Below are 22,440 nucleotides of genomic sequence, written 5' to 3'. Positions count from 1 at the left end.
CTGTCTAACACTTACGTAATATATTTTTCTCAAACATGCTTGGAAATGTGAGCATTATTTTGACAATCTTCTTCGAGATAAATCAAAATTGCCGTACTGGCCAAGATACATGCGGGCAGCGGCCGGCAAAAGTTGTATGAAAATCCATATCTGTCGTGTTTTGCGGCCAGATAAATTACTATGTAAACTCATATCTTTCCTGTAATTTAAAAATGGAATGACCTTGTACTTCGAAACATGGCTACCAACGGGGTAACTAATAAAAGGTTTTATTTAAATTTCGAACTGTCTTGCAAATAGAAAGCTGTTTATTGAAAAAAAAAACAAAGGAACATTATGGCGCGTAAAAAATTATTATTGTTCGTTATTTGTCATTGAAGTTAAAAGTAAAATTGTGTTTTTGATTTCCGCGCATTGTTTGAGAAAAGTACTATACAAGCCTTGGCCAAATAAATAAATAAATAAACATTATGATCGCACAGTGAGCAGATACGTGTGGTCGGGCGCGCAGGAGGCGTGGTCGCCGTGGGTGCAGCCGGCGCCTGCCGTGGCGTGGCTGCTGCCTGCACGCGCGGACGCGGCCGCCGACCACTACGGCGACATGCTCGCGCGCTTCGTGGCCACACTGCGGCTGCTCTGTGATGACTTCCCCGGTTAGTACACACGTGTGGTAATGGCTGGAAACAAGCCATATAGTATATTTGAAAAAAGAATTATTTCAAGTTTTTCATACCATTCTTGTATCTCATGATGTAATCTTTAATAGCTAAAATTTTATGTAAATTTATAAAATGTAAATAAATATAAAAACACTAGTGGAATTATAGAAATGGTATCATTTTGGAGTACGTCGCCTACATGTATTTACAGGGTTTCACTCTTCAGTACATTCTATTTTTTATTACAATTAGAATAATTCTGTTCGAATCATAGATTGTTTTATTTGCTCTTCTAATACAGTTAATTGTTTTTTTTTTTATATACAACCTAAAATGGCAAACAAGCTGACGGCCCACCTGATGGAAAGTAGTAACCGTCACCTATAGACATGAGCAGTACCATGGACATAACAGAGTATACTGTTTCGTCCATGATACTCCCCATGCGTTGCCATTCCTGAGGACTCAGATGTTATTCCTCTGTTCCCAGTAAATTCACGCCATATTCCACCCTTCAAACCGAAACACAGCCATGCAAACACAACTGTTTCACGGTCGAAACACGAATGAGTTTGTTATAGTAATATTTTATGTACTTATTTATGTATAGATTTATTTATTTAACATTCAAATATATGAATATATTAAATATAACTTTATAATTCTTAATACAATGGATTAAGATTTATTTTAATAAGATGTTTTGTCTGAATGTATGTAACAGATATGGAAGAGCACCTTCTGGGCCAAGTTTGGGAGTGGACGATACAGATCTACATGTCGGTGCATAGCGCTCAGGGTGCGCAGGAGTGCCGGCTGCAGATGTCCGCACTGCTGTCCGCGCTTTCACGTCTGCATTGGAAACGCCACCAGTGGTTCAGAGGGCAGCACTTGCACGCTGCACTGCAGGTACTGGTTTTTTATACTACTAGAAATAGCCAAGTATCGGTAAAACATGACGATAAATTTATACAGCAGTGAATGCGCTGACGCGGTCATAACTTGGATAACGCTCCCTGACGTTCATGCGTTAAGCTACATACGCTACGTACTGTTAGTGTGGAGCATTTGTTTAATATAAATTAAAAAAACATTTTGATATTTTTTAATTGAATTCACTTATAATCGTATTTTCTGATATTGCTCACAACTCAGGTTACATGTATATTTCTATAACTAATAACTCAACTTTTAAAATATTTGTAGTCTAGTGTTATTTAATTCATTATAATTGTTACTTCATTTTCTCGCACTGTATAACTATGTTAAAGTGAATGCTGTGAATACCTATAATAGGCGTGTGCATTAATATTGTATTATATTTATGGATAATATTGTAAAAGATCCTTAGAATATTTCTAAAGTGAAAAAAGTGTTGTCCTCCTCTCTCCTACCTGCTGTACCCAACAGGGTCCATAATTGAAATGTTATCTACAAATTATATTATGGAATGCAATAAGAAATAAATAAATAAATATATTTAATGTTTGTTATACCTATATGTTATAATGCAATATGCTGTTGGTGTTCCTTAAATAAATAAATAAAATAAATTAAAAACAACTTTTTGCCACGCACCAAAGTTATGTATTTAATATATTTACACAGTTAATAGTGCACTTTTAACTAATTTGTAAATCTACTTGTCTCGCGACGCGCAAAACCTTTGGTTCAAGGTTTTATTAAGTCTGGATGATAAATCCAACTAGTTAATTTTACTGGTCAGACCGGCGGGCAGGAACCAGAGGGCCTACCATGAAATGTTTTCCTAAATTTCAGATCGGAACGAAACAAAAATTTGATGTTAAAATTACTTGATACATACCGTTTAAAAATATTAAAAATGCTAAAGTATCGTTCCTTTTTACTTTTATGGTAGGATTTATAACAAATGAAATGTTAAGCTCCATTTACTGGGTCGATTTCGGTACGAACAAAAACACGAAATTGAGCCCGAAAATTCGGAATTTAATTTCATGGTAGACCCCCAGGTCCGTAGCTCGGCAGTAATTTTACTTGCTAAATTACGACTGACTGATTTAGAGTTTGTATCAGTTTATATAGGTATAATACTGCCGATTTTAATGGAAATAAATTATATTGCTGTCCAGCAATATGTCTACATGCTAAGGTTGGAACAGTACGCAACGCTATTCAGTACTGAGGGCCTACCATGAAATGTTTTCCGAAATTTCGGAGCCGAACGTAACACAAATTTGCTATTAAAATTACATAATACTTAAAAATATTATTCCTTTGGACTTTTATGGTAGGATTTATGACGAAGGAAATGTTAAGCTCCATTTACTGAGCCGATTTAGGTGTGAACGAAAACACGAAATTGAGACCGAAACTTCGTAATTTCATTTAATGGTAGGCTCCCTGTTTCTTTTCAAGTATACTATATAGACTATAGGTTTGTAATGAATTTATATCTGCGACCGCTTCCGACTTTAGATCATTGCTTATATTGACGTCTATATCGCCAGCGAGTGTACCCGTTTAGTGAATCCCGGCTTTAGTTGTACCAATTACCATAAAATGTTTCATGCCAGGGAGGGGTGCTGGTGCCTTGTGATACGGGTTCTTTGGATACCCAGTTCAGGCACCAGTTCTCTACAACATTGATGTGTCTATGGTATTATTCTAAATGTCTCATTGTACTCAAAAAAGTTGTGAGTTAAATAAATAAATAAATATATCTGCCTATTATTAACTGATAAAAAAAAAATTATATTGATGGCGTTTTTAATTGACATCTGTCATACGCACTTGTCGCGCAGATCTGCCGCAGCGCTGACAGGGAGGTGACGGCGTGGTGCAGCGCGACGTTGAGCGGCACGCGGGCGGACACTTGGGTGCGTGACGTCACGGCCGGGGGCGACGACCTCGCGCACAGGCTCGCCGCGCTGCTCTCGCTCTTCACTGCTGCCACCATGCCGTACTCCGCACAGGCGAGTACTTATAGTACATGGTATAATACCATAGACAATGAGGGTTACCAATGACCTGTTGTATTCATAGTGAGGTTACTGTTGCGGCTCCCGCGCTTCTGTAGCGCCTCAGCGATGTTTGCCGAAGCTCGCACAGATAGTTTTGATGCAGATAGTTTACCAGAGGCAGACTTTATACAAAAGTCCATTGCTTGGGTACCTCTGTCCCATTCGTGTTTCAACCGTGAAGCAGCTGTGTTATCATGCATCAGCATATGTGTGAGTACTCAGGAATGGCAACGCATAGGGGGTATCATGGGCGAAACAGTATACTCTGTTATGTCCATGGTACTGCTCATGTTTATAGGCGACGGTTACTTACCACTTTCCATCAGGTGGGCCGTCAGCTTGTTTGCCATTCTAAGTTGTATAAAAAAAATCTTTTAATGTTTTTGAAAAACATATACTTAATGCTAACCCTTGATCTGTATAAGTGAGGTATGCGAATTCGGATCCCGTCTGATCGAGCAGTCACCAGGCTACATTTTATAACCTAATATATTTTATTGCTGTAGCAACTGGAGGCGGCGTGCCAGCTGCCGTGGTGGTACCTACCGGAAGCGACGCTGGAGGAAGCCCTCGACAACTACTTCATAGAGCATTACGACCCCATGCTGCCGTATCACGACGCGCCGCAGTTCAGGTAACCAGTAACCACTTGTTTTATCTCTGTTTTAATAGACTATTGTCTATGGTATGGTGACATTTATTTTGCAAGCGTACCTTTCTAAAGGAAGGGGAGGGTTGCTCAATACGGGGACAGGAAATGGTCACACTGCACGTTTTATAAGTTCTATCTAATGTGTTTATTAAACATTGTGCCTTTCACCGGTGTGTTCGGTTACGATTTTTTGGAGCAAAATGTTCCTATTGCTTGTATGAGTGTATAATTTAATATAGCAAGTAATATATAAAAATATTGTATATTTATTTATAACGGGACAAAATTTTGTGTTATAAGCCCAATTTATAACTTTTTATTCCTCGTTATCTTTTATATCGATCTAGGAAATAATTCTTGTAACATATATTTGCAAAAATACAAACCGGTACACTGTTTGTATTTTTGTTGTTAAAAGAGGGACTGGCTGAAAACTAGTGCACTGGGACACTCACAGCACCAGCTGAGCCAGTTCATTTTGCCTAATTTGAGACATTTCTTATATATTTCTGTATTTTCTGTTATAACTATGTGTTTTTCTGGCAATAAATATTTTCTATTCTATTCTATAGATATGATTAAATAGTTTTCATTAAAATTTCTATGACGAATTATATATGTTTAACATATATTTTTTTATGGAAACATTAGTGAAAAGGCACATTTGTACCGCAGTGTGGTGGTGAGTGCGTGCGCGTGCGGCGTGCGTGCGGCGGGCGCGTGGGCCGAGCGTGGCCTGCAAGCGGCTGCAGCCAAGCGCCGCGCGCGCTTCGTGTCGCGGTGGCAGTCGGCCGCCGCCGCGCACCAGTTGCTGCAGCACGCGCCCGCGCACTGCGACACCATGCTCGCATTGCTACACGACCTCGGTATGGTTTTTATTTCTTATCAATCACGATCTTTGCTTACCTTCACATGGTCACAAGTATAATACTCATAAATTTATGTCAATAGAAATGAAATTCCATCAATAATTTCAAAGTCTAATCCCCCTGCATATTAAAATCCATTAAACACTTTAAAGAAGACGACCGGAAATAGATTAATGTAAAAAGCAAAAGTCGCACAAACAGAATGAATGAATGAGTATACTTTATTTGCGTTATACAATCATCGTCTTCCTACCCTTATCCTAATTTATTTGGGGTCAGCGAATTTTTTTTTATCCATATTACAAAAAGATTTGGCTTATAATTTGCATTATACAATATAAGACATAAACAAGACAATTAACAAATATAACGATACAATTGTATAAGTACAGTAAGGTAAACAAATACACTTAGTATAACGTATTTATACAGGGGGGGGGGGGAAGGGATTGTTAGCAATGGAGTTAGACAGCCCCATTGCTAGCAGTAAGCCTTATTAGGTCGACCTCCATGTGGTTCCCTCTGGAAACTATCGTGAACAATTCTTGTGATCATCACGATGAGCTAACTGACCTGCTTCATCCTCATCTATCATCCTTCACTGGGGCGCCGGTGTATACCGATAGCGCGGGTGGGATTACAACTCCATTATCACCCATTAAAAAAAAATTTATTATATACTTTGTAATTTAAGATCGCACATGATGGAAGGCGTGAGAAAGGTCTATGTACAGCAGTGGTTAAATACAAGCTGAAATGAATTGATGAAAACTGTTGGTCCCTTCAAGGAAATATACAGATTACAAAGATTATGAACTATATGTGGTAGCTTTTAATTAGCTTATTGTTGTCATATATATTTAATTATTAAGTTGTTATAGCTGTAAGATTCCCTCAAAAATAATAAAATTAATAAATAAATGAAAATGTTTAACACTATGAAGACATATAAATTTGCTTAACCAACGACATTTTGTCCAGCACCATATATAGAGGAGTCGAGCGGTGAACTGGAGGAGCTGTTCAGTCGAGCGGTAGTTATCATGTGCGTGGAGCCGGCCGCCGCCGCCGCGCTGCCGGTGAGTTAATAATAATTCATTTGCATATTTTTTTTTTATTATGCAACTTAGAATGGCAAATAAGCTGACGGCCCACCTGATGGAAAATGGTAACTGTCGCCTATAGACATGAACAGTACTATGGACATAACAGAGTATACTGTTTCGTCCATGATACCCCCCATGCGTTGCCATTCCTGAGGACTCGGGTGTTATTCCTCTGTACCCTGTAAATTCACTGCCATATCCCACCATTCAAACCGGAACACAGCCATGCAAATACAAATGTTTGTTTAATAATTGTTAATTTAGTATTTAGCTTACTGTGTCACCCCATCATTTTTATCTTAATTTTCTATTTTTTTAATGGGTGATAATGGAATGGTAACCCCACCCGCGCTATCGGTATACACCGGCGGGGCACCAGTGAAGGATGATAGGTGAGGATGAAGCAGGTCAGTTAGCCCATCGTGACGAATTCAACAAGAATTGTTCACGATGGTTTCCAGGGGGAACCACGTGGAGGTTGACCTAATAGGGCTAATATTGCTAGCAATAGGGCTGTCAAACTCCATTGCTAACAATCCCTTTCCCCCCATATTTCTATATTTGTATGTAGTATATAAGATCACTTTTATTTGCACTTTGATTATGCATTTTAAACTAGTGATTATTGTATGTATATGCACTATTGTGATAGCTGGTGTTGTGCCTGCAGGTGTGGACGCGCTGGGTGCAGGACGGCCGCGTGCACGCACGTGCGGTGCGCGCGTGCGTGCACGCGGCGGGCACGCTGACGGCGCCGCACTACTGCGCCGCGCTCGCCGACGCCGCTGCGCGCGCGCTGCTCGTACGGACCGGTTGGTACACTTGTTGTTTAACTCACCTATTGCTAGCGATCTATCTTATCACTTCTACCTCCACGCGGTTCCCCCTGGAAACCATCGTGATATAATTTTAGTGAAATTCGTCACGATGGGCTGACCGATCTGCTTTTATCGTCACCTATCATCTTTCACTGGTGCCCCGCCAGCGTATACCGATAGCGCAGACGGGGTTACCATTCAATTATCACCCATAAAAAAGTAAAGGAATGGTAACCCCGCCTGCGCTATAGGTATCCACTGGCGAGGCACCAGTGAGTGATGATAGATGAGAATGAAAGCAGGTCAGTTAGTCCATCGTGACGAATTCCACTAAAATTAACCGCGATGGTTTCCAGGGGGAACCGTGTGGAGGTCGACCTGATAGGGTATACTACTAGCAATGGGTTCATTAGACCCCATTACTAATAATCTCTTCCCTCCCAAAGTACTCAGGTGTTATACCTCTGTACTCTATAAATTCACTGCCATATCTCAGTGTTCAAACTGTATGTGCGATAGAGTGCGACGGGTGGGCAGAAGTGGAGGCGCGGTGGACGGCGTGCACGTGGGTGTCGGCGGCGGCGGCGGCGGCGGCCGCGCGCCTGCACGCCGCCTACGGGCTCGTGCACGCGCGCCCGCACGACCACCGCGAGCGCGCCTCTATCTTCCTCGCCCTGCTCGCGCTCGACATCGATTTGTAAGTTGTGCATAATGTCTACTTGTGTGTATCAGTGGCGTACACGCACATACGGACATTTTACACGCACACTACTCACATTTTATGTATTAAAGATTGCTCTCAGCAATAAGACCGCCTCACTGTACTTATACAATTGTATCGTTGTGTTTGTAAATTGTCTTGTTTATTTCCTATATTGTATAATGCAAATAAAGTATACTCATTCATTCATTCATTCATTTATAAAATTCTTATAGATTTTATATTTTATACAGATTTAAAAAAAAATCTTAGAATATATATATAAGAACTTGTTTATTTTTCGTCTATACAAATATGTCTTTATAGCTCGTTTCTCTAAATCCTAATGTCATCCGATGAACAATGATACAGCAGAAAGGTAATACGTACATCCCTCTCTCTCGCACACTGACCCTGTCACTTGAAGATGCGATCATGTACTCCGTTAAAATTATAATTGCGTTACAATATACCACCTGTGCATTCTTTTTTCAACGAAAGTAATCCTACATATACCATATATTATGTGTGGTCACCCCATAGGCCACCCCCTTCCTTTCCCGATGGATGGGTAGCAGCGTCCCTCTCCAAAGCCTAAATGCGGTTGCCGACTCGTCTGCAAAGCGTGGCAACTACTGACAAAAACTCCCTAGAAGGGTGGCTTATGTTCAGCAGTTAAAAGCAAATAAAACATTTTTTATGCATAACACAAGTTTATATTACATCAATCACTCCAAAGTGAAGACACGCTTAAATTTAAGAAGTTATTCGATCTAGGTGCTATCCAAAGTTTGTATTGAATGGCCCCTTGAATTAGGAATCGGAAATAAATAAATTGCTCTCAAGTCCTAAATACAAACTTAATTTTAGATTATTTATTTATTTTAGTGGTACAACAACAGATTACAAACAAAACTTTTAACAATAGAATACAACAATAGCATTATAAGTCTGCAGTCCAATTATAGTTGTACTAAACATTCACAGAGATGAAACAGAATAGGTTGATTTTTAATACAAAAAAGAATTAATGATAAAAACTACATACAAAACAAGAATCAAAAACAAAACTACCAAACTGTGCTTATAAACTATTAGGTTATCAATGTATGTAGAGTGCTTCGATATAATGAAAATTTCTGATAAAATATGTCAATATCCGATCTACAATCAGTGTCATTGTACAATTCGCACATTCTGTATATTGGATTATTATATGACACATTATTGTTTGCGAGCGGTATAGAAAAAAGTTATCATGTGTTTAAGAACCTTTGATATGTAAGTAAGACTCACACTTGACCATTTTATATTTCAGCCTGGAAAACGAAGTGATAATAGCTCTATGGATATGTTACGCGTGCCGCGTGGTGTGGCAGAGCGCGGACGAGGCCGCTGTGGAGGCGGCCGCCGGCGAGGAGGTGGGGACGGAGGTGGGCGTGGAGGGGGAGGAGTGGTGCGGCGCGGCGCGTACGCTGCTGGCGCGCTGGGCGGAGCCGCCGCGGCGGACGCTGCTGCGGCTCGTCACGCTGCAGTCCAGCACCGACTGCCCCACCGCCGAGTTAGTACACCACACGTGCACTCTCTCGTATTGATAAACATTGCGGCTATTTCCTTGGCTGATTATTAACCATTGTTTGCATGATTTTTTTTTATTGGTAAAATAAATCAAGGTGATATAATTCATTTTCAAAATTAAAGGAATAATGGTTAAAAAAATAAATTTTTTGGCAGGTATGTTTTTTCTTTTCTGCAATGGACATTAAAAAGGTATCCAGACACGATCAACTTAAAGTGAACTTGGTCTTTTAATTTTTGGGCATTCAATGATTACCAGAGGGAGACTTTGTACAAAAGTCGATTGCTTGGGTACCTCTGTCCCATTCGTGTTTCAACCGTGAAGCAGTTGTGTTTGCATGACTGTGTTTCGGTTTGAAGGGTGGGATATGGCGTCAATTTACATAGTACAGAGGAATAACACCTGAGTCCTTAGGGATGGCAACGCATGGGGAGTATCATGGGCGAAACAGTATACTCTGTTATGTCCATGGTGCTGCTCATGTGTATAGGCGACGGTTACCACTTTCCATCAGGTGGGCCGTCAGCTTGTTTGCAATTCTAAGTTGTATAAAAAAAGAAATAAAACAAAAAAGCTTTATTTTTCCTAGAGTTCTATGTATATTCAATTTGTAAATTACATCATAATTTATGATTGTTATATATGTTTCATACTATTATATATATTTTCCATATCTTGACATTATAATATCAAGATATAATTTAAAACTTGAATGAATTATGTAGGAAAAAATAGAGCCAGTTTTTTTAATGGATTATGAAATGGTAATCCTGCCTGGTGGTATACACTGGTGGGGCATCAGTGAGGGATGATAGATGAGGATGCAAAGGCAAGTCAGTTAGCCCTGTGTGATGAATACACCTGGAGTTCAGCATTATAGTTTCCAAGTGGAACCACGTGGAGGTTCGATTTTACCATATATTGCTAGCAATAGGACTTGTAATCTGGTAAATTGGGGGGAAAGGGATTGTTAGTAATGGAGACTGAGAATCCCATTGCTAGCAATATACCCAATCAGGTCGACCTCCTCGCGGTTCTCCCTGGAAACTATCATGGTTAATTCCTGATGAATTCATCATGATGAGCTAACTGGCCTGTTTTTTTATTTTTATTATACTTATACTATTACCCTTCACTGGTGCTCCGCCAGCGTATCCCGTTAGCGCAGGCGGGGTTAACATACCATTTTCATCCATCAAAAAAAAATCTGGTAAATTACTAATAATCCCCCCAATGATGAAACCAATTGGTGGTATTAAAGTATTGTGCATATAAATGATGATGATGATGATGTATTTCCGCCAGACACCGGGCGCTGTGCCTGCTGGCGCAGTGCATCGTGTCGCCGAGCGAGGCGGCGGCGCGCGCGTACGACGCGGCGCTGGCCGCGCTGCCGGCGGGCCGCGCGGCGGCGGCCGCGGGGGGCGGCCCGGCACGCCGCTCGCAGCTGCCGCACGTGGCCGCGCTGCTGTACCCGCGCTCGCGGCACTACTTCGACCTCGAGCTGCACCTCGCCACCGACCGCTGATGCTCAACTAGTAACAATATATATATATATATATATATATATATATATATATATATATATATATATATATATATATATATATATATATATATATATATATATATATATATAGTAATTCGCATTCAGTTGCGCGAATAGATAAGATTTTTTTTAAAATACAGCCCATATAAGTAACATGCTAGCTAATAAGGTAATTGTATATATGCACTATGAAAGAATTTTTAAAATTGATACATATTTTTAGATTATACAATACAAACAAAAAATTCTTTATAATAATAGTTTAGATACAGTATCATCAGTATGTATGCATCGTATAGAACAGGGAATGTTTATTTTGTTGTAGTACAACGGCTATTTCCTTTATCATCAAAATACCAATAAGAACTACGACTATAATCAAAATGATCATCGATATCCTTAAGAATCCTTCACCATGTACTCCCGGCATTGTATACGCCACCCCTTTTCTGTGCGTGTCGTAAGAGGCAACTAGTGGAGGGCGAGGGACTGGCAATAGCGTCCCTCTTAAAACATCTCTAAAAGCCTAACTGCAGTTGCCAACTCGCCTGCCAAGCGTGGCAACTAACAAAACTCCCTTATAAGGATAGGGAAGGATTATGTTCAGCAGCGGACAGTCAATGGCTGGAATAATAATAAATAATCTTTAAAGATCCTTATTTATTTATTCTTTATTGTACACAATAAATTACAACATATAATATATATAAAATAAAGATGTACAACAGACGAGCTTAACTCTGTAAGAGTTCTCTTCCAGCAAACCCTGAGTGGAAAGGAGCATTAATTACTAGCGGGCAGTGTGCGTACAATAATAGAAGGAAACATTCTTCCTTATTCTTACCCTTTAGGATGATAAAGAAATTGGCTAATAGAAACTACTTTTAGAATTATGTTCGCTTTTTATACTACATTTGTATTGATCAAAAAATTTTAAATTAATTACCTAATGATCTCGAGTTTACTATTACTTGCAAGGAAAGTGTTTTATACTATATATTATATTATTCGGGAAAATGTATAACTCCCAACTCGTGTGATGTACAACGACTGGGATCACTGATATTGACAAATGGACACTTTTTTTGCAACCAATTTCAATGAGAAGGAAGTTTTTTATTCGGTTATATTTTTTTTATGTCGATTACCTCTTAGTTCTATGAGTTCTAAACTCATTTGCAAAATTCTTTTTTATCTGAAATTTTATCAAAATTGATACAGTAGTTTAGTTTTTAAATCAAAATGACTGGTTTTGTCACAATTTAAGTCGGTTTTTTTAAGTGTAACACAATTTTTTAAATGGCAACTCTCAATGTAGCAATAAGTAACCTTCCAACCTTAATATTGTCAAAACCATTGGAGCCCCAATAGAGCCATAATATATGTATTATGTGTATATATAAAGTAACCTTTGTCTATGGAAATAAAAACACCCAGTGCCGACACGGTCCTGAAGTTAGTCGAGTGTTCTCTATAGGGTGAAATTTGCGTGTGCCAATATGGTGTAATTACACTATCGGGACTTAATGCGGCGCAATTGCATGTAAATAATACATTAACACTTCTTTGCATTTTTTTTTTATTGGTGAAATAAATCAAGGTAATTCATGTTCAAAATTAAAGGAAAAATGGTTAAAAAATAAATTGACAGCTATGTTTTTTTTCTGCAATGGACATTAAAAAAGGTATCCAGACACGATCAACTTAAAGTGAACTTGTTCTTTTATATAATTTTTGGGCATTCAATGTTATGATGGAAATTTCCACCATTATGCAAAGAAGTGTTAATTACATTAATAATGCAAGAATTAAAAGGCTTTATTATTATTATAGTACCTATATACCTGTTGAAATCGCGTTAAATCCTGATAGTGTTTTTAAAATATATGTCAGAAACGTGTAAGTTTAAAATTAAATTTGATGTAATTTTACTAAATATTATAAATGAAAGTTTATAAAGATATTTGATATCTATAGACATATATAATGGACATAACAGAGTAAACTATGACGCCCATGATATCCCTTATACGTTTTCATTTCTAAAAGATAAAGCTATTACGCCTGTGTACCCTGTGATTTTATTGTCATATCCCACCCTTCAAACCGAAACACAGCCATGCAAACACAACTGCTTGACGGTTGAAACACGGATGGGACAGAGGTACCAAAGCAAACAACTTTTGTACAAAGTCTCCCTCTGGTGTTATGCCTTGTAATTTCACTGCCATATTCCACCCCTCAAACCGAAACACAGCCATGCAAATAGATCTACTTGGCAACAAAAACATGAGAGCAATCGTATAGCGTTAGCGCAGACGGGGTTACCATTTTATTAGCATCCATTAAAAAGAAGAAATGGTATATGCTGGCGGGACACCAATGTGGCATGATAGGTGAGAATTAAAAGACAGGTCAATTAGCTTATCCTGATAAATATACCTGGAGTTAACTTTTGTACAAAGTCTCTCTCTGCTAATGCTTTAATAGTTAGAAGAATTTTCATGAATTTTGATACACTAATAAACCATTTCGTAGCTTAACATTTTTCATAGTTAATACGCGAAAAGCCGTGGGATAAATTTAGTTTAAATTGGCAGTAATTAATGAATGCATAAGGGGGAAAGGGGGTTTTAATGAATATTTATATATTTTGTAGACAATATCTTCACACCGGGCTTCTTAAAGGACGGACAGAGAACATCGATAAAATAAATCAATCGATTATTTATCGCTGCTCTCTGCCCGGCGATAAGAGAAGTATTTCAAGCGATTTATGTACAAAAGTATATATATATATATATATATATATATATATATATATATATATATATATATATATATATATATATATATATATATATATATATATATATATATATATATATATATATTAGTTATAGTATATAAGTTGTTTCATTACACTAGCTTCATAATTGGGAGACGAGCTCATTAAGTGTACATAGCTGATATTAAATAAGTAAATACCTGAAATTGTCGACAAAATGTATTAAAATTAAAAAGCAAATTTGTGATTCAAAATTATGTCCGTCCTTTTTTTGATCTTTACTCTAGTCATTTGTTCAAAAACTATAGTCTGTATGCATAAGGAATGCCATGGGTGGTCACAGTGTATTCTGTTATGTTCATGACACTTTACATGTCTGTAGGCATCTCTTATTGCTTTCCGTCATGTGAGCTGTTAGCTTGTAATTCATTGTAAATTACGTAAAAAGGTTCAGATTTAAATCGATTCTAATACGCCATTAGATTTTAACTTGATAAATATACTCATACTGATTTATTGTAATAAAAGTTAAAAATTAAGAGTCTGCTCTCTGAATTATACTCACCTGGTTTATTAATTCGAAGATTTGTTATTTATGTAAAAGTTATTGTTTGCGTGTCCAACCTTTGTTACCCAGGTCCCTTCTAAATGTGACTGAACTACTGTTTTCTGTATCTAGGTATATATAATTTAGACTAATTTTAGTTAATGTTTAAAATATTCATGTCGGCCATTTTCTTGCTATAGTCTATATCAATATGGCGGATACCTGAGATGATTTTAAATAAGTTTTCATTAGTATTTAAGTAATGTACCATATCTTTATGTATACAAACAAAATGTACAAAAAAAAATATATGTAAATTTGTATGATTTTTAATTGATTGTATGTGATTGATGTGGTGCTACAGAAGCCATGTAATTTTTATACTAATAAAACTATAAATTGCTTCGAAAAGATGTTTTATTTAATACAATATATACTTAGTGTACTCCTTATAGATATGACTAGTAGAAAAATAATAAACTTAGCTATACATAATGTTAGATATATACTATGTATTGTTAAAAATTACAATAAAATAACAAAAATAAAAAATCAAGAAATAAATAACAGGGAAAATTTTATTAGATAATAAAAATTTTATTTATTATAAGTTAATAATACTTTTTTATACTATGACACTAATGCATAGTACTATTGGTGATGTAAATGGTACTAAAGTAATGCCATAGCGCTATGTGCCCGATACCTAGTAGGGCAATGAAGAAATCTCCCTGTAATACTGCCATAATGCTGATAGTATCAGGAAATTTAATCTTCATTAGTATCTGAAACAATCACTCCCAATAGTAAAATATCCACTCTAGCCATTTCTAAATATTTAACAAATTTGCTTCGTCGATTGGAGATTGGTTATTTGATTGAATATAAGTAACAGATGCACGCCATAACCAAAGAAGTTCTAAATTTAAACAAAGTTTGCTCGAAATATATCCACATGTATGAAAACAAAGCCATCACAAAATAGAGGCTGAATGCTTTTCTTGTAAGACTTACTTACGTAATAACTTAGTATAAATTAAAATAACAATAATCTTTATTATTACGGGCTACAAAGGCTTACATTGTTAGTAACATAACCTTAACCTAATGTTAGAACATCTTACAATAAAATAAATAAATAAATAAAAGAACAAGAAATAATAAACTTTAGTCACCGCTGAAGCATCCCATTCGGGACACCACAACAGTGACCAATGTAAGGACAGTTCAACCAAATTTTGCTTATGTATACTTATTTATTTCCCCTTCCTTTTTCGTGACTGTCGTAAGAGACGACTAAGGGAACTTAATGATCGAGGGTAACAGCAGCGTTCCTCTTTGGTGATGTTTTCTCTTAAAACATCACCAAAGCTTAACTGTAGTTACCAACTTGTCTGTCAAACGTGGAAACTATTGGCATCCCCCCCCCCCCCCCCCCCCATTATGAGGAAGGTGTATGTTAAACAGTGGACAATTAACGTCTGATATGATTCTGATATGATATTTATTTATACCTACTTAATTCAAATTAATTCGACGACCTCTATAAATAAAGCACCAATTTGGTATGACAGTACCTACACGTGTATCATCATACCAGCCTTTAACTGCCTATTGCCGAACATAAGCTTCCCCCTAGGGGGTTTTGCACATTGTTGCCACGCTTAGCAGGCGGATTGGCAACCGCAGTTAGGCTTTGGAGATGTTTTAAGAGGGACGCTGTTGTCCATCCTTCGACATTTAACCACTTAAGCACCTCGAACGAGACCCTCTCGCGCATCAAATGTGTTCCGATTTGCGCTATTCCGAGTATCTCTCGCCAATTATAAATATTATGTTTATATTTTTATCTGGAGCGATACCTTCTCGCCTGTTTGTATTTCATAGAGTTTAGTGTATATTTATTGTATGCTCGTTCGAATTTAGTGCGTGCGCCAGTTGACCTCATTTCACAGAAATACCCTCTCATTAAGTGGTTAAGATTCCTTAATCGCCTTTTACGACATTCACGATAAAGGAAGGGGTGGCTTATTCTGTACTAGGACCACACGGGACTACATGTGTATATATTTTTTTTATTTTTTTTTTTACAACACGGGGCAAACGAGCATGCGGCTCACCTGATGGTAAGTGACTACCGCCGCCCATGATCACCCACAACACCAGCGGCATTGCAGGTGTGCTGCCGGCCTTTTAAAAAAGAATATATTCTTTTCTTGAAGGTTATGTTGTCGTATCGGTTCGGAAATACTGCTGCTGGATATTTGTTTATTAATTAGTACTTAAGATATACTGGGTTCAGATATTCCAGAAAATTTACATAGTTAACAATCATTTCGACTTGGCTCGTACAGTTCACTGCTTTAAAACACGACACATATTTGAACTATAAACAGTGTATTATTATATTTTGTTATCAAAGTTTAAGGCCACGTATTGGCACGTCACTGAACCTATTATCAATGCCCTAGATATATATTTATTTATAAATAATTCAGTTATACTCTATACGATTTATTATATTTAATATTTTAATTTTGGATTTTAAGATAAGCAGCTTAGATATAATTTATTGACACAAATATTTATATAAAGATTAATTTAAAATAATATTAAAATTTCAGGACATGTTTATTATATTAAAATAATAATAAAGTAACAGATTCATTGCGTTTAATGAATACTACCTATAAAGATTTGTATGCTATTAAATATAGTGAAACATACTGAAAATTAAAAAAAAAAAACTGTAACATCATATTTGTAACTATGTTTCCAACAAATAAATTATTATTATTATTTATATTTAAATATTTTACTGCAAACAATCACATAGTACGTGCTGTCGTTACAGCCTTTCTGATATTATGATTACGTCTAATGCAAGTATAAAGTATATAAATAAATATATAGTCCATGAGGAATAATATCAAATATACATAATCTTATCACTAGTTATACTACCACTATCAGATAGTGGTATCTATGTTGAAAAGCAATCTGTTTTATGATTTATACTGTTTCCTAGTCTAGATTCTAGATAAAGTGAACAAATATCTATATACGTATCGATTGCAAACAAAACGCAAATTTTCTTGTAGCGTTTCTTAAATAGAATCAATCACAGAGTAGTCAACGTGTAGCATTTTATATACTAGCGGATTTTAGAATAGAATAGAAATAATCTATATGGCGAACAGACTTGTTTACAAACTTTTTTAAACCGTCACTTTTTTTTTAATTTTATCATTGGGTCGTAATTTAGTTTTCTATTTCTTTTTAACGTTCTCTATGCATTATGTGTCTTTTTTTTTATCGTTTATACGTCATCGAGGTTCCTCCATATTTTAACAACGTGAATATGTGTGTGTTCATCTTAATACGAGTAAAGTCTTAAGAAATTACAGAAAATAAATGGACCCTGTAGATCCTTGACAACGACGGGGTCTCCTGTCGGTACATTTCCATCTATATAGGTATATCGGTAATGTTATGTAATTAATTATAAAACTAATATTTAAACAACAGATTTTTTTTTTAAATAAATCATTACCTCTGCTAACTTAGAAAAAGATCAGCGTGACAGATACAAAATCTGAAACAAAATCAAAAATGCCACAGCGTAGAAGTGTAAAGAAGAAATTACTCTCCAGATATGAATATCAACACTTCAAGTCGATCACAATAATCGTTCCCACTTTTTAAACGCTTACTATTTAGAAGAGGCAAGTCTCTTTCCATTGTGAAGTATAATAAGTGCTAATACAGCGGAGGCCGAACCGACGGCGCTGGCTTGCTGCGCGCTGAGGGTGCCGCCCCACAGCCAGCCCGGCGGCAGCCAGCTCACTGCGTGTATTACGTCCAGTAACAGCTTGGTGGAGGTCATGCACGCCTGCTTGTACTGCGCTGGGGCGCATTTTGTCCGGTCCGGTGATTTGAGTTGAGTCGCTTTTGCATGTAGGACTCGGATCGATCTGAGGACCAAGTTCCTTATAAAGAACCAGGGTGGGACTTTGTCCAAATGAATGTGAATAGGTACCCTATCCCACTAGCATTTTGCCAAGTACTACTTACAAGTACACTAGTAAAAAAGTTTTTTTTTTTTTTTAATATCATTTTAGGGGCTTTTACCTTCTTCAGGTATGTTTGTCCTATTGTACCCTGAACTGATTTCTCAAACAAAACTTTATCTACTTTCCCTAGACGCGGAAAGAGAAGAATTAATGGGCATCAATAATTTACAGAGATGTTAAAAAATTTAGTAAAAAAGTTGTAGTAGTGTTTTACAAGTAGGTACACTTGTGGTTTGCCAATTTCATCGATAGCAGGGAGGGGGAAAAGGAATTGTTAATAATGATAAGTACGTAAGTGAGTAAGTACAAATTATAAGAACTTTGAACGGAATAAATAGGTAGCATTAAAGTACAAAACGCGGAGTTATCGCTAATTTTAGATGCCATTTAATATTCATTCTAAAATTACATTCTTACTAGATAATTAAATAGGCAATTAATGCTATACATAATCTTGTTAATTTTTTTACGAAAATATATGTACCTAACAATTTAAGTGTAAGTAGGTACTCGTAGTAGATACCTACTTACAAATAGATATAAGTATAGATAGAAAATATATAAGTGATTTTAAAAACAGCATAGTATTGTGTCTAATTGATATAATTATGATGAATAAAATATATCTAGGTTCAGTTTTTTTTTTTTTATAATATTAACCTAGCTTTGTAATGATGCATGACTGTTTGGAAGAAGTCCGTCCACAGATTATAGAGACTATACTCCGTCATTATATTTTTTTCAATTCCAGAATGTGTTTCTTTTTTTTTTTATATAATAAAGTGATCTAAGGACAATTTTTTTTTTTTATATTAATTGCAATATCTTACCTGATAAATCCGACGAATGCTGAAAGCGACCAAAACAACTTATGAGCGGTCCTGACCCTGAAGTCTGTGTCCTTGGAGACGACTATGATGCCGGTGTCGATAAGGAACATCGCTTTCTCCGCTTGCAAGTACAGCAGTGAGAATACGCTGCTTGCCACGCCCAGAGTTCCCCATATTAGTCCATCCTGTAGTACAATGTTATAATAAAAAATACAAATGTCAATAAGAAACAAAATAGTCAAATTTTTTAATATTTATAAATAGAATAAAAGTAACAGACTTTTTTTACACAATAATATTACCTATTACCGATTTATATTACATTACCGGAGGGAGACTTTGTACAAAAGTCAATTGCTTGGGTACCTCTATCCCATTCGTGTTTCAACCGTAAAGCAGTTGTGTTTGCATGACTGTGTTTCGGTTTGAAGGGTGGAATATGGCGTGAATTTACTGGGTACAGAGGAATAACACCTGAGTCCTCAGGAATGGCAACGCATGGGGGGTATAATGGGCGAAACAGTATACTCTGTTATATCCATGGTACTGTTCATGTCTATAGGCGACGGTTACCACTTCCTATCAGGTGAGCCGTCAGCTTGTTTGCCATTCTAAGTTGTATAAAAAAAAGTTTTTTTTTTTAATTTGACTTTTTGTCTGGAGCTGCAGTCATATATATACAACATAGATATAGTCAACATATATACTCAGAATATATTTCACTGAATACTGTCATAGAAAATGTCCAATTTATATACATAAAATGTATTAATTTGTATTTTTTATACAATTATCGTCTGTTTGTAACATCAGGAATGTCATGCGCACGTTGCCAACCTTTAAGAACCCTTAATACACCCTTTTAGAAGGACCTAATGCTGTAGCCTCTAGGGAAAATCTTGGCGGAAGATCATGCCAAAACCTGAGTGTTTGTGGGAGGAAGCTCCTCTGAAACCGTATTGCGTGTTCTGGATCTAAGATAAGTATACCTAGTATATATCTACACAAAAACTTTTTCAGATTTATCCGTTTCTATGTTCAATATAGAGAACCAGTATTGAGATGCTGTAATAGCGTAACTCTTTTTATATATTTACTTATTGTACCTGCTTTCCAAGTCCATAAGCGCGCCAAGTCTTCAATGCAGCTGCATCATCAAAGAGGCGCATTGTAGCGCGCGCGGCGGACAGCCGACCGCTTGCTGTCAGCAGGTCCTTGCGCTGTGTAGTGGATCCCCATAACTTCAGCAGGTAACTAGTCAGTGATACCACCTACAGTCATTGAGTAAAAACAATAGTTTATTATAGTGCTTACACCTCAAAGATGGGGGTAAGGGATTGTTAGTAATAAGGCCTAACAGCCCCATTGCTAGCAATATGCCTTATTAGGTCGACCTCCACCTGGTTCCCCCTGGAAACCATCGTGAACAATTCTTGTTGAATTCGTCACGATGGGCTAACTGACCTGCTTCATCCTCACCTAGCATCCTTCACTGGTGCCCCACCGGTGTATACCGATAGCGCGGGTGGGGTTACCATTCCATTATCAGCCATTAAAAAAACAGCCCCATTACTAGCAATATGTCCTATTTTTTTAATGAATGATAATGGAATGGCAATCCCGCCCATGCCAACGGTATACATTGGCGGGGTGCCAGTGAGGAGTGACAGGTCAGAATGTAAAGGCAGGTCAGTTATCCCATCGTGATGAATATACCTGATTCAGCACGATGATTTCTAGGGGCCACGTGGAGGTCGATCTGACAGGGTATATTGCTAGCAATGGGACTGGTAGTCTGCATTACTAACAACCCCTCCCCCAATATATCCTAGGCTATTCCCCTTGAATACCATCGTGTATAATTCTTGTCGAAACATCACAATGTGTTAACTGACCAGCTTTTTTTATCATCACCTATCATTCCTCACTGGTGCCCGGCCAGCGTATACCAGCGTAAGCAGAGCTACCTTTTTATTTTCATCCTAATAAGTCCTTAAGTATAGACACCTGTTTATTGAACTCAAAATGTTTTACAAAACTTTTCATAAGATATATTAATGTTATTTATGAAGTTATGATCGTGTGGTTTTGCCACAGAATAGGCCACTTCTTCCTTTTCTGTGGGTCCGACGTAAAAGGCAACCAAGGAAAAGAATGGCAGCAGCGTCCTTCAAAAGCCTAACTGCGATTTCCAACCCGCTTATCAAGCGTGACCATTATTGACAAAGCCCCGAGTGGGGATGCCTACGTTGACTTGTAGCCAGTTAACGGCTGATATCATCATCATCATGGAGTTATTCAGATAGGTATTCAATTGTTTTCTTATAAAATCGTCGGGTACTTTATACCAAATCATGGGCTTAACCTTGAGACCTAATTCTAACTCTTAGCGTTTTAACAACTGAAAAAATTACTATAAAATAAACAATAAATGGTATACATGTACTGAATGGGATGGATAAGAATATAGGCTACATTATAGCCAGTAAAAATATACCGGTCACGCGGACGAAGCCGCGGGTAAATACTACTATGTATATAGAATTCGCTAAAATTTAAAAGTTCAAATTTCACACGATTCTTTTGAAAAAATGTTACTCCCTATTAATGTATCTTTCAATAGCTGAAAGAATTTTAAAAATCGATTAAGAGTTTTTTAGTTTATGAATTAACAAACATAAAATAACATCTTTTCTCTGTGTAATATTAGTTTGGTTGGTGAAAAGAAACGCAATAACATACCTTGTCACGATTAGCATGAGTTTGTAGGAGATCACAAAATTCATTTACCACATCCATTATCTTAACACTAATAACATGAGTGAAATTTTAAAACGAAACGAGTATATTACAAGTGTTTTTGAACTATTGTCATATGAATTAAATAATTTTATCATAATTCATATCTGTGTAATAATGTAAGATATTGTATATGCGGTAGTTCGGTGAAGCATGACAAAGTACATTAAAAATTTGCACTTTAGATAACACGACTTATGTAATTGGTATTAAAACATAGACTGCACTAAAAACGTTTATAAATATTAAAAATTTTGTATTATCTCAAGATTGGTACGTATGGCATTTAGCAAATCTTAGTACTTAGTTAAATTCATGTATGTACAGTCGCGTGCAAGAATGTTTGAACGTTTACTTTTTTATCACAGTGTAATTAAAGCTAATTAATGTACACTTGTTTTAACATAAATAATAAAGTTTAGAGATAAAGGTTTTAGTTTTAATATTTTATAACGACAGGATGATCCTG

At 36.8% G+C, this 22,440-nt stretch overlaps 2 protein-coding genes across 5 annotated transcripts in view; one reads left to right on the top strand and one right to left on the bottom strand.

Moving 5' to 3' along the window:
• Positions 1 to 10,913, top strand: part of LOC116412758 (uncharacterized) — a 49,767-nt gene extending 38,854 nt beyond the window's left edge. The window contains exons 33-42 of the mRNA XM_052902165.1: positions 483 to 653; positions 1,384 to 1,568; positions 3,443 to 3,613; positions 4,168 to 4,295; positions 4,989 to 5,179; positions 6,164 to 6,261; positions 6,959 to 7,100; positions 7,626 to 7,803; positions 9,125 to 9,367; positions 10,691 to 10,913. Coding sequence (XP_052758125.1) covers positions 483 to 653; positions 1,384 to 1,568; positions 3,443 to 3,613; positions 4,168 to 4,295; positions 4,989 to 5,179; positions 6,164 to 6,261; positions 6,959 to 7,100; positions 7,626 to 7,803; positions 9,125 to 9,367; positions 10,691 to 10,913 — 1,730 coding nt within the window. The remainder of the gene's footprint in view (positions 1 to 482; positions 654 to 1,383; positions 1,569 to 3,442; positions 3,614 to 4,167; positions 4,296 to 4,988; positions 5,180 to 6,163; positions 6,262 to 6,958; positions 7,101 to 7,625; positions 7,804 to 9,124; positions 9,368 to 10,690) is intronic.
• Positions 10,789 to 22,244, bottom strand: LOC113511374 (peroxisomal membrane protein 11C-like). Of its 4 annotated transcripts, none has more exons than XR_008253711.1 (5): positions 21,915 to 22,244; positions 20,279 to 20,443; positions 19,173 to 19,357; positions 16,390 to 18,243; positions 10,789 to 10,920 (listed from the first exon to the last, which is right to left on the bottom strand). XR_008253711.1 is itself a non-coding variant. In XM_052902211.1 (4 exons), exons 1-4 carry the CDS (start codon positions 21,969 to 21,971, stop codon positions 17,982 to 17,984), a joined length of 669 nt encoding a protein of 222 aa, XP_052758171.1. In that variant the 5' UTR covers positions 21,972 to 22,244; the 3' UTR covers positions 14,669 to 17,981. The 4 variants fall into 4 exon arrangements, 1 of the variants encoding a protein (XP_052758171.1); XR_008253710.1 differs by lacking the exon at positions 10,789 to 10,920 and adding an exon at positions 13,751 to 14,491; XR_008253709.1 differs by lacking the exon at positions 10,789 to 10,920 and adding an exon at positions 14,669 to 15,054.
• Between the last annotated feature and the right edge of the window lie 196 nt (positions 22,245 to 22,440).

The sequence above is a fragment of the Galleria mellonella genome, unplaced genomic scaffold (assembly GCF_026898425.1).
Source record: "Galleria mellonella isolate WM207_F2 unplaced genomic scaffold, CSIRO_AGI_GalMel_v1 utg874, whole genome shotgun sequence".
NCBI lineage: Eukaryota > Metazoa > Arthropoda > Insecta > Lepidoptera > Pyralidae > Galleria > Galleria mellonella.
Note: the sequence above shows the minus strand (reverse complement) of the source record. Positions and strands in the feature narration are given on the sequence as shown.

Bases quoted from the DNA above. Each gene is read 5' to 3' on its own strand.
- LOC113511374 (XM_052902211.1), bottom strand. From the start codon at position 21,971: ATGGATGTGGTAAATGAATTTTGTGATCTCCTACAAACTCATGCTAAT. The intron at 19,358-20,278 runs GTACAATAAGTA...ATTGTACTACAG, and splicing joins CTTATGGACTTGGAAAGCAG to GATGGACTAATATGGGGAAC. The intron at 18,244-19,172 runs GTAAGATATTGC...CTTGGTCCTCAG, and splicing joins GCATTCGTCGGATTTATCAG to ATCGATCCGAGTCCTACATG.